The sequence below is a fragment of the Amblyraja radiata genome, chromosome 6 (genome assembly GCF_010909765.2).
Source record: "Amblyraja radiata isolate CabotCenter1 chromosome 6, sAmbRad1.1.pri, whole genome shotgun sequence".
Lineage (NCBI taxonomy): Eukaryota > Metazoa > Chordata > Chondrichthyes > Rajiformes > Rajidae > Amblyraja > Amblyraja radiata.
In genome coordinates this window covers 8,599,978-8,612,160 of record NC_045961.1, presented here as the reverse complement: position 1 = coordinate 8,612,160, position 12,183 = coordinate 8,599,978, and the positions used below count along the sequence as shown (strand labels likewise).

The 12,183-nt window shown below is 49.4% G+C and overlaps 1 protein-coding gene across 2 annotated transcripts in view; it reads left to right on the top strand.

Annotated features, from left to right (window-relative positions):
• rnf121 (ring finger protein 121) overlaps positions 1-11,881 on the top strand; it is a 44,408-nt gene extending 32,527 nt beyond the window's left edge. Inside the window, exons 6-8 of one of the 2 annotated variants that reach the window (XM_033022159.1) lie at positions 2,629-2,762; positions 3,722-3,823; positions 11,159-11,881. In XM_033022159.1, the coding sequence (XP_032878050.1) occupies positions 2,629-2,762; positions 3,722-3,823; positions 11,159-11,279 (357 nt within the window). In that variant the 3' untranslated portion in view covers positions 11,280-11,881. The remainder of the gene's footprint in view (positions 1-2,628; positions 2,763-3,721; positions 3,824-11,158) is intronic. The other variant, XM_033022158.1, reaches the window with a different exon arrangement.
• The last annotated feature ends 302 nt before the right edge of the window (positions 11,882-12,183 follow it).

Below are 12,183 nucleotides of genomic sequence, written 5' to 3'. Positions count from 1 at the left end.
TGATGGAACTAGTCAGCCCCCTGACGGTCAATTGAGCAATCCCTAAGCAAAACGTGACACTGAGCCAGATAGGGACAGGCACTTCTGCCCGTCTTCTCCATGCTAAGCAGCATGCCCATGTAAACTGATTCCCATTTCAAGGATCAAGAACCATGGGTTAGTATGGTGGCGCAGCAGTAGAGTTGCTGCCTCACAGCGCCAGAGACCCGGGTTCGATCCTGACTTCAATAGACAATAGGTGCAGGAGTAGGCCATTCGTCCCTTCGAGCCAACACCGCCATTCAATGTGATCATGGCTGATCATCCACAATCAGTACCCTGTTCCTGCCTTCTCCCCATATCCCTGACTCCACTATCTTAAAGAGCCCTATCTAGCTCTCTCTTGAAAGTATCCAGAGAACCTGCCTCCACCACCCTCTGAGGCCGAGAATTCCACAGACTCACAACACTCTGTGAAAAAAAAGTGTTTCCTCGTCTCCGTTCTAAATGGCTTACCCCTTATTCTTAAACTGTGGCCCTTTGTTCTGGACTCTCCCAACATTGGGAACATGTTTCCTGCATTTAGTGTGTCCAAACCCTTAATAATCTTCGGGTGCTGTCTATACGGAGTTTGCACGTTCTCCCAGCAACCTGCGTGGGTTTTCTCTGGGATCTTCGGTTTCCCCCCACACTCCAAAGACATACAGGTTTGTAGGTTAATTGGCTCGGTGTAAATTGTCCCTTGTGTGTGTCGGGTAGTGTTAGTGTACGGGGTTCGCTGGTCGATGCGGACTCGGTGGGCCGAAGGGCCTGTTTTCGCTCTGTGTCACTAAACTAAACAAGAAGACATGGGTTTTATGGTGAGGAGAGAAAGATTTAATAGAAGCCCGAGGGGCAACACTTTTACACAGAAGGTGGTGGGTGTATGGAACAATCTGCCAGAGGAGGTAGTTGAGGCAGGTATTATCAAAATTGCTCACAATTGGGGCACGTTGGCTGGCGTGGCAAAGGTGGGCCGAAGGGCCTGTTTCCACACTGTATGAATATTGTCCAGCATTTGGCCCTTGTCCCTCTTAATCTTTCCTTTTCATGTCCCTGTCGAAACGTTTGTTAAAAGTTGTAATTGTACCTGCCTCTACCACCTTGTCTGGCAGCCTGTTTATCATAAACCCTTTCTGGGGTAAAAACCCTTTAAATATTTCCCTCTCACCGTAAACTTTAGTTGGACACAAAATGCTGGAGTAACTCAGCGGGACAGGCAGCATCTCTGGAGAGAAGGGATGGGTGACGTTTCGGGTCGAGACCCTTCTTCAGACTGATGTCGGGGGAGGGGGCGGCAATACTCCATGTCTGCCTTGGAGTATTGTTTACAGCCTGCAGCAAACAGGGAACTATGGAGACTGTGTCTAGATCGAGAGACCCTTCTTCAGAGTAAACTTTATTCCCTCTAGTTTTGGACTCCTCTATCCAGGGGGAAAAGACTGTGACTATTTACCTATCTGCGTCCTTCACGATTTTATAAACATCTATAAAGTCTCCCCTCACCCTTCTTCACTCTGGGAAAGAGTCCCAACCTCTCCTTATACCTCAAGCCCACCAACTCCATATCCCACCAAACCTTTCCCATCCACGTACCTATCCAAATGTACCTTGTTGTCGTGCCGGCCTCAACTACCTCCTCTGGCAAAAAGTGCAGGGAGGAACGGCCGATGATAGACACGAAAAGCTGGAGCAACTCAGCTCCGGAGAAAAGGAATGGGTGCGTTTCGGGTCGGGAACCAGGGGCCACAGTTTAAGAATAAGGGGTAAGCCATTTAGAACGGAGACGAGGAAACACTTTGCCTCACAGTGAGTTGTGAGTCTGTGGAATTCTCTGCCTCAGAGGCAGGTTCTCTGGATGCTTTCAAGAGAGAGCTGGATAGGGCTCATAAAGATAGCGGAGTCAGGGGATATGGGGAGAAGGCAGGAACAGGGGTACTGATTGGGGATGATCAGCCATGATCACATTGAATGGCGGTGCTGGCCCGAAGGGCCGAATGGCCTACTCCTGCACCTATTGTCTATTGAGATTCCCCTCCTCAGACTCACTGAGGAAGGGGCTCGACCTGAAACACCACCTATTCATGTTCTCCAGAGATGCTGCTCGACCCGCTGAGTTACTCCAGCTTTATGTGTCTGCCTCGACTGGTAGCTCGTTCCGTGTACCCACCTGGAGTACTGAACGCTGCCTGGATTAGAGGATATTAGCTACTGTGGCGGCCACTGGCAGAGCGAACCCTAGGCTCTGGAGGGAGGAGTTTGGTGTCTCGGTGTGGGAGGCGCAGGTCACGGGGTTGACTCTTTGGGGTATTTAAGGTCGGGACAACACCCGTGCCCATTTGAGGAGTAGGGAGCTGTATCTACCGATTAAAACATGTCTCAAGCACACAACTTGTGGCCGCTTAGTTTTTTAGCTGGACTCCTGCGAGCCCACGCTATACTACAAGGATGTTGAGAGGCACAGATAGGGTAGGCAATCAAACCTTTTTTTCCCCAGGGTGGAGATGTCATAAAAGGAGGGGGGTGGGGGGGAGTGTTTGAAGAGCAGGAACTAGTTCTTTCTATCGAGGATTGTTTTTTTTAAATGTTTTTTCTCTCTGTACCTTACAGTACTACAATGCATCAGGAATGCCGACCAAACATCTCTCCAATGAGATCTGTGCGGTCTGTGGACAGAAAATCTTTGTGGATGTCAATGAAGAAGGGATCATAGAGAATACCTACAAGCTCTCCTGCAACCACGTGTATCCTTCCAGTCTGTCGGCGGCCTCAACCAGCATCTGTAGTTCCTTCCTACACTAGAGTCAAGAGTGTTTCATTGTCATGTGTCCCAGATAGAAACAGGACATTCTTACTTGCAGCAGCACAACACAATGCAAACATCGTACACTGTAAGCAATATAACAAACCAGATAAATAAGTTGTGTGTGTGTGTTTATATATATATATAATTTAATATATATATATAATATAATATATATATATATATATATATATATACACACAAAAACACACATGCACACACACGCACATACACACATACATGCACGCACACACACACACACAGACACACACATAAAAACAAATAAACAATAACAGTCCAAAAGGGCTACACTAATGCCCTCATCTATGTAGTTCAGAGCTTATTGGAGGTTGTAATATTTAATAGCCAGATGGCAGTAGGGGAAGAAGCTGTTCCTGAACCAGGACGTTACAGTTTTCAGGCTTCAGTAGGTACACTACTTCCCGATGGCAGGAGTGAAACGAGAGCGTGACCAGGGTGGTGTGGGTCACTGATGATGCTGGCTGCCTTTTTGAGGCAGTGACTCCTGTAGATCCCTTCGATGGTGGGGAGGTCAGTACCAGTGATGGACCGGGCAGTGTCCACCACTCTCTGTAGATCCCTTCGATGGTGGGGAGGTCAGTACCATTGATGGACCGGGCAGTGTCCACCACTCCCTGTAGATCCCTTCGATGGTGGGCAGGTCAGTACTATTGATGGACTGGGCAGTGTCCACCACTCTCTGTAGATCCCTTCGATGGTGGGCAGGTCAGTACCATTGATGGACTGGGCAGTGTCCAGCACTTTGAACATGGCGGCGTTCTGCCCTCGTGTTGTTTACAGCCGTGCGGTCTCTCTTCGTCGTTTTGTGCACGCGTTCCCGCGCCCTCCGCTCTGTTCTCCTTAACCGCAGCTCTCCAGGTTTCACGAGTTCTGCATCCGTGGCTGGTGCATCGTCGGGAAGAAGCAGACCTGCCCGTACTGTAAAGAGAAGGTGGACCTCAAGAGGATGTTCAGCAACCCGTATCCTTCCACTCTGCAAAGAACAATGTTAACTTAACTCTGAAATGTCTCGCTGCGTGTAAATACTGATCTGTGTAGGAAAGGAACTGCAGCTCGGAAGTCTGAAGAAGGGTCTCGACCCAAAACGTCACCCATTCCTTCTCTCCAGAGATGCTGCCTGTCCCGCTGAGTTACTCTAGCATTTTGTCAAGTCAAGTCAAGTCACTTTTATTTATATAGCACATTTAAAAAACAACTCTCGTTGGCCAAAGTGCTTTACATTGGTATAAGAATAGTATAACAAACGACAGTGGTTCATAGATTAAATACAAACATCACTACATACATATAGCCCTCGCTCAGAGGACGTCAAAGAAAGGCTTGGGAATAGAGTTTTAAGTCTCGACTTAAAGGAGTCGATGGAGGGGGCAGTTCTGATGGGAAGAGGGATGCTGTTCCACAGTCTAGGAGCTGCAACCACAAAGGCGCGATCACCCCTGAGCTTATGCCTAGTTCAGTAACCCCAAGTCGGCCGATCTATAAACATCGATCGTTTTGTTTATCTTCTGTTCTCTAATCCCTGAGAGTTTAGTTCAGATTACTTTAGAGATACAGTGTGGAAACGGGCCCTTCGGCCAACCGCGTCCGCACCGACCAGCGATCCCCGCACACTAACACTATCCTACACACACTAAGGACAATTTACAATTATACAAGCTAATTAACCTACAATCCAGTATGTCTTTGGAGTGTGGGGCGAAAACAGAGAGATCCCGGAGAAAACTCACGCAGGTCACTGGGAGAACGTACAAGCACCGTACAGACAGCACCCATAGTCAGGATCGAACCTGGGTCTCCGTCGCTGTGAGGCAGCAACTCTACCGTTGTGCCACCGAGCCGCCCAATATCTACAGCATTGGTCGGCATCTTCCTCAGCCTTCAGTCGCACAGCATGGCAGCAGGCCCTCCACACCCATACTGACCAAGATGCCTCATCTAAGCTAGACAGAAATGCTGGGAGAAACTCAGCGGGTGAGGCAGCATCTATGGAGCGAAGGAATAGGTGACGTTTCGGGTCTCGACCCGAAACGTCACCTATTCCTTCGCTCCATAGATGCTGCCTCACCCCCTGAGATTCTCCAGCATTTTTCTCTCCCTTCGATTTTTCCCACATCTGCAGTCCTTTCTTAAACAAGATGCCTCATCTAAACAAGTCCTATTTGGCTCATATCCCTCTAAACCATTCCTATTTATGTATCTGCCCAAATGTCCATTAAATGTCCTTAAGATTGTTAAAGTTTTGGACATACTAGAGGCAGGAAACATGTTCCCGATGTTGGGGGAGTCCAGAACTAGGGGCCACAGTTTAAGAATAAGGAGTAAGCCATTTAGAAAGGAGACGAGGAAACACTTTTTCTCACAGAGAGTTGTGAGTCTGTGGAATTCTCTGCCTCAGAGGGCGGTGGAGGCCGGTTCTCTGGATGCTTTCAAGAGAGAGCTAGATAGGGCTCTTAAAAATAACGGCGGAGTCAGGGGATATGGGGAGAAGGCAGGAACGGGGTACTGATTGGGGATGATCAGCCATGATCACATTGAATGGCAGTGCAGGCCGAATGGCCTACTCCTGCACCTATTGTCTATTGACAGTCCTCCTCCTCCCTTGTTGACCCATGGTCGGGCACCTGACCCCCCGTAGTCGCGGCTACGGACGGCAACCAAAGTATAAAGTGGAACCAAAAAGTAGGAGACTATAGCAGGTCTTAATTACTGAGGTGAGTGTTGTGCAGGGTTCAAGAGCCTGGTGGTTACTGGGAAGAAGCTGCCCTTGGACCTGGAGGTCACGGTTTTCAGGTTCCTGTACCTTCTTCCCGATGGTAGCAGCGAGATGAGAGCGTTGTGAATCTGTGGGCTTCTCTGCCTCAGAGGCCGTTTCTCTGGATACTTTCAAGAGAGAGCTTGATAGGGCTCTTAAAGATAGCGGAGTCAGGGGATATGGGGAGAAGGCAGGAACGGGGTACTGATTGTGGATGATCACCCATGATCACATTGAATGGCGGTGCTGGCTCGAAGGGCCGAATGGCCTACATCTGGAACACGTTTCCTGCCTCTAGCGTGTCCAAACCCTTAATAATAATTTATGTTTCAATAAGATGCCCTCTCATCCTTCTAAACTCCAGAGTGTACAAGCCCAGCCACTCCATTCTCTCAGCATATGACAGTCCTGCCATCCCGGGAATTAACCTTGTAAACCTACGCTGCACTCTCTCAATAGCAAGAATGTTCTTCCTCAAATTAAGGGACCAAAACTACACACAATACTCCAGGTGTGGTCTCATTAGGGCCCTGTACATTTGGGTGACGTTTTGGGTGTCGAGACCCTTCTTCAGACTGATAAATGCTGGAGGAACTCAGCGAGTGTGGCAGCATCTGTGGAGCGAAGGATTGGGTGACGTTTTGGGTCGAGACCCTTCTTCAGAGGGGACTTCCCGCCCCCTCCCCTGACGTCAGTCTGAAGAAGGGTCTCGACCCGAAACGTCACCTATTCCTTCTCTGCACAGAGGCTGCCTCACCCGCTGGTCATTTCTCTGGCATTTTTTGTCTACCTTGGAACATGCAGTGCGTTGTTTACAGCCTGCAGCAAACAGGGAACTACGGAGACTGTGTTTTGACCGTCAAATTGTGGCTGAAAATGAAGCAGGAAGTTGGCAGTTCTGTGCGTCTTGCTAAACTCTCTTGTTTCTACTCGGTGTTAACACAACAACAATAGCAATGCTCTCTACGTGGCCTTCCCCATGTGCTCCGTCTCCTCCCCTTGTCCCAAATGCAGATTCATTGTCCTCTGTGGGTGAGGGGTAGAATCTGGAGCCAGCTGATAGGAATGTGGGCGGAATATATGTATTGTTTAAACAGAATGATGTAAGATCATATGGTGTGTTTGCGTTACGTGGTCAGGACATTGAGTGTAAGAGTGAGGAATGCATGACGCAGGTTTACTGGACTTTTGGTCATAGAATAGTACAGTGTGGACCATCATATCCCATCTACACTAGTCCCACCTACCTGCATTTGGCTCATATCCCTGTAAACCATGCGCTTGTCTAATGGGCCTGTCCCACTAAAAGGGCCTGTCCCACTTAAATGTTTCGCAATGGGGTGCAGCGGTAGAGTTGCCTTACAGCGCTTGCAGCGCCTGAGACCCGGGTTCGATCCGGACCACGGGCGCTGCCTGCGCGGGGTTTGTGCGTTCTCCCCGTGACCTGCGTGGGTGTTATCTCCGAGATCTTCGGTTTCCTCCCGCACTCCAAAGACGTGCGGGTGTGGAGTTTGGGAGGAAACCGAAGATATAGACAATAGATGCAGGAGTAGGCCATTCGGCCCTTTGAGCCAGCACCACCATTCAATGTGATCATGGCTGATCATCCCCAATCAGTACCCCGTTCCTGCCTTCTCCTCATATCCCCTGACTGCTATTTTTAAGAGCCCTATCTAGCTCTCTCTTGAAAGCATCCAGATAACCAGCCTCCACCGCCCTTTGAGGCAGAGAATTCCACAGACTCACCACTCTCTGTGAGAAAAAGTGTTTCCTCGTCTCCGTTCTAAGATCTCGGAGAAACGCCCACCCAGGTCACGGGGGGAACGTACAGACTCCATACAGACAGCACCCGTAGCCAGGATTGAACCCGGGGCGATGGCGCTGTGAGGCAGCAGTTCTACCGCTGCGCCACCATGCTGCCCAAATTCTTTAATAGTTCCACCCCGGAATTAAAAAGGTTCTGTCTTCCTTATCTGTACAGAGTTCAACTCTTGGCTTGCCTTTGAGCTTGGAAGAGAGGAGGGGAGAAGGGAGGTGCTGGGCTGAGTCCCCATTTCCACATCCCACAATGTATCATGTATCTTTACTGAAACACATGCTGGTGCTTCCCCCTGCTCCCAATGCTTGTATCTTTGTTACAAAGCAGTTTCATTTCTGTCATTCAGAAGGTTCCCAGAACTTAAGTGGAAACTGCAAGCGAATTCGTACTGAAAGTCCCTTGTGATATAATAGTGTGCTGTGGCCCTGAAGGTATGGATGTTTGCTACCTCAGGTGGTAGTTCCCAAAAACACACAGTGAGGCAGCGGTAGAGTTGCTGCCTCACAGCGCCAGCAACCCAGGTTCGATCCTGACAACGGGCGCTGTCTGTACAGAGTGTAAGTTCTCCCCGTGACTGGCGTGGGTTTCCCCCAGGTGCTCCGGTTTCCTCCCACATTCCAAAGACGTGCAGGTTGATAGGTTAATTGGCTTTGGTAAAATTGTAAATTGCCACTAGTTTCACACAGAGAGTTGTGAGTCTGTGGAATTCTCTGCCTCAGAGGCCGGTTCTTTGGATGCTTTCAAGAGAGAGCTAGATAGGGCTCTTAAAGATAGCGGAGTCAGGGGATATGGGCTGAAGGCAGGAACGGGGTACTGATTGTGGATGATCAGCCATGATCACATTGAATGGCAGTGCTGGCTCAAAGGGACCTACTCCTGCACCTATTGTCTATAGTGTGTAGGGTAGTGCTAGTGACGGGGATTGCTGGTCAGCGCTGACTTGGGCCGAAGGGCCTATTTCCGCGCTGTATCTCTGAAGTCTCTCGGCTTCTGATTGCAGAGATGTAACCCAAGTCACGATAAAACGGTGCCGTTTTAGTGGACTAGTCGAGTTCCCATGGAAGTTGATGAAATTGGTCATTTCATCTCGTAGAGGGAATAAGCTCCATAGAGTGCGGAACTTTTATTTGAATAGAATGACTTTCTAGATGGAACAGAAAGTGACGCAGTGGTCAAGAATGTTTAATCATAATCATACTTTATTAGCCAAGTATTTCTTTGCAACATACGATGAATTTCATTTGCCAAACAGTCACACCAATATAAAGCAACGGAACGCACAAAATACATTTTTACATAAACATCCACCACAGTGACTCCTCCACATTCCTCACTGAGATGGAAGGCGAATATCTTCCCTTCTTTGTTCTCGGGGGCCTCGAGCGTTCCGTTGACGGGACGATCTTGGCTCCCGTAGCCGATGGTCATGCCTGCCTCGTCGGGGCAATCAAGTTCCTGTATCGGGGGCGGGAATCTCAGTTCCCCCGCGCCGGGCGATCTGACCCCGGGTCGCGGCTTGTCAGAACCTTCTGTGACGTTTGGAGCTTCCCGACATAAAACAAACCAGAGAACATTAACACAAACTTTAATAACACACTAAAAATAACAAAAAAAAGACGAAAGGACAGACAGACTGTTGGCGAGGCTGCCATCGTGCAGCGCCCCCTGGTACTATCACAATATTAAAGAGATAATTGGACAAGTGCATGGATAGGACAGGTTTAGAGGGTTATGGACCAAACACGGCGCAGGTGGGACAAGTGTAGATGGGGCATAAATTCAAGGAGCAGAATTGGGCCATTCAGCCCATCGTCCACTCCGCCATTCAATCATTGCTGATCTATATTTTTTCTCTCAACCCCATTCTCCTGCCTTCTCCCCATAACCCCTGACACCTGTACTAATCAAGAATCTATCTATCTCTACCTTAAAAATATCCAATGACTTGGAGATAGACACAAAAAGCTGGAGTAACTCAGCGGGACGGGCAGAATCTCTGGAGAGAAGGGATGGGTGACGTTTCGGGTCGAGACCCTCCCTTCAGACTGGTTGGGGATTAGTGAAAACATTGACTTGGCATCCACGGCCTTCTGCTGGTTGGTGTGTGGGCAAGTTATGGATACATTATAGTGATACAGCATTGAAACAGGCCCTTCTGTCTAACTTGCCCACACCGGCCAACATGTCCCAGCTACAGTAGTCCCACCTGCCTGCGCTTGGCCCATATCGCTCCAAACCTGTCCTATCCATATACCTGTCTAACTGTTTCTTAAACGTTGGGATAGTCCCAGCCTCAACTACCTCCTCTGGCAGCCTGTTCCATGCACCCACCACCCTCTGTGTGAAAAAGTTACCCCTCAGGTTCCTATTAAATCTTTTCCCCTTCACCTTGAACCTGTGTCCTCTGGTCCTCGATTCCCCTACTCTGGGCAAGAGACTGTGCATCTACCCGATCTAATCCTCTCATGTTGGGCCGAGTGGCCTGTTCCCATGCTCTATAACTCTTAACCAGCTTCTCCCAGCAGCTGAACCCCTCTAATCCAGGCGGCATTCTGGTAGACCCCATCTCCTGCCCATTGTTCAGGAAGCTGTGTGGGAGAAATGGAGATGGGAAGCTGGATGTCAGAGAGCTCAGACACAGTGAGGAGTTTGTTCACTATGTTGTCGACTGTCGCAGGCTGTAGCACGGTGGCGCAGCAGGTAGAGCCGCAGCCTCACAGAGCCAGAGACCCGGGTTCGCTCCCGACAACCGCTACTGTCTGTACGCAGTTTTACGTTCTCCCCGTGACCATTTTACACCCAGACAGTTGTGAATGTGTGGAATTCTGCCACAGAAGGCAGTGGAAGCCGATTCACTGGATGTTTTCAAGAGAGAGTTAGATTTAGCTCTTAGGTACCTTTTAAGGATAAGGGGGAAATCTTTTAGGACCGAAATGAGAAAAACATTTTTCACATAGAGAGTGGTGAATCTGTGGAATTATCTGCCACAGGAGGTAGTTGAGGCCAGTTCATTGGCTATATTTAAGAGGGAGTTAGATGTGGCCCTTGTGACTAAAGGGATCAGGGGGTATGGAGAGAAGGCAGGTACAGGATACTGAGTTGGATGATCAGCCATGATCACATTGAATGGCGGTGCAGGCTCGAAGGGCCGAATGGCCTACTCCTGCACCTATTTTCTATGTTTCTTAGGGCTAACGGAATCAAGGGACTTGGGGAGAAAGCAGGAACGGGGTACTGATTTTAGATGATCAGCCATGACCTTATCGAATGGCGGTGCTGGCTCGAATGGCCAGCTCCTGCACCTTTTATTTTCTATGTTTCTGTGACCGCGTGGGTTTCCTCCGGGTGCTCTGGTTTCCTCCCACGTTCCAAAGAAGTGCGGGTTTGTAGGTTAATTGGCTTCTGCAAACTGCAACTGTCCCTGGTATGTGTAGGACAGTGCTAGTGTACGGGGCGATCGCTGGCTGGTGCTCGGACATGATGGGCCGAAGGGCCTGTTGCTGCGCTGGATCTGTAAAGAATGAACCGTTGTGACTCAGCAGAGGAATAAGGCTCTTATTCACCAAAATAACCTTGCACGTCTAAAATAGACTAAAAGAGCAAACTCACTTCCTACGTCTTGTGCTGCGGATTCAGTCAAACGGTCCCGTTTCCTTCTCGCGGTGTGGTTTTCATTTGCGCGTGTATTACTGTGTGATTTCCTTAACGTTCCCCTTCCCCTCAGCTGGGAACGACCGCATGTCATGTATGGCCAGTTACTGGACTGGTTACGTTATTTGGTTGCATGGCAACCCGTCATCATCGGACTCGTTCAAGGCATTAACTACAGTCTGGGACTGGAATAAATCTGCCCCCCGCCCCTTAATTTTCATTTTGCCCCTTGAGTTTTTACCCTCTCCCCGATTTCTCCCCCCCCCCCCCTCCAATTCCCTGGATTTTACCGATCAGAACGTGTTGTTTACTCTTCGTTAGACAACGATGGAGCCAGCAGGATGAGCGGGTCTACGCTGCACTGCCACATGGACATTGGACTCGAAGGAAGGAGAGGACTGCATTATCCCCCCTCTCTCCCAAAATTCAAAACGGACATCAAGATTCACCTTCCGGCGTCTCCCACTTCAGACTGGAGCGGCTTCGTGTCTCCGAACAGCCCCCCGAATGTGCCAGTCCCAACGAGCCACCTGTTTGGAGCACATCCTGGAGGGGCCGAATGGCCTCCCCCTCCTCCTGTTCCCGCGAGGCAGCCACGAGGGGCCGAGCTGCCTGGGCCGAAACGCAGGTCATTGCGACAGTGGCGAATCCTGAATCTCGAGCCTGGCAGGTCTGACGGTGTTTTCCAACGACCCGATCGGCCTCCAGACGGGGAAATTGTGTAAAAAAAAAAAAAAAGTTTCTTACAACAACAAAAATAAATGGTTTCCCAGCACATTGCATGTCCTGGGCTGTGGACAGATTTTAGTTTTGAGGGGAACTTAAATGCTAAGTAGCGATTGGAAATGATCAGTAAAGGGGGATGTTTTTATCCCAGAGTTAATGGGACAGGGTGCAGAACATCACGAGGATGGTCTTGGGCATACAGATGCATGGAACTGCAGATGCTAGTTTACAACAACAAAAAACTGCTGGAGTAACTCAGTGGGTCAGACAGCATCTGTGGAGAACATTGATAGATTACTTTTCGGGTCGGGATCCTCCTGACTGAAGAACGGAGTCTGAAGAAGGGTCCCAACTCGAAACGTCACCTATCCA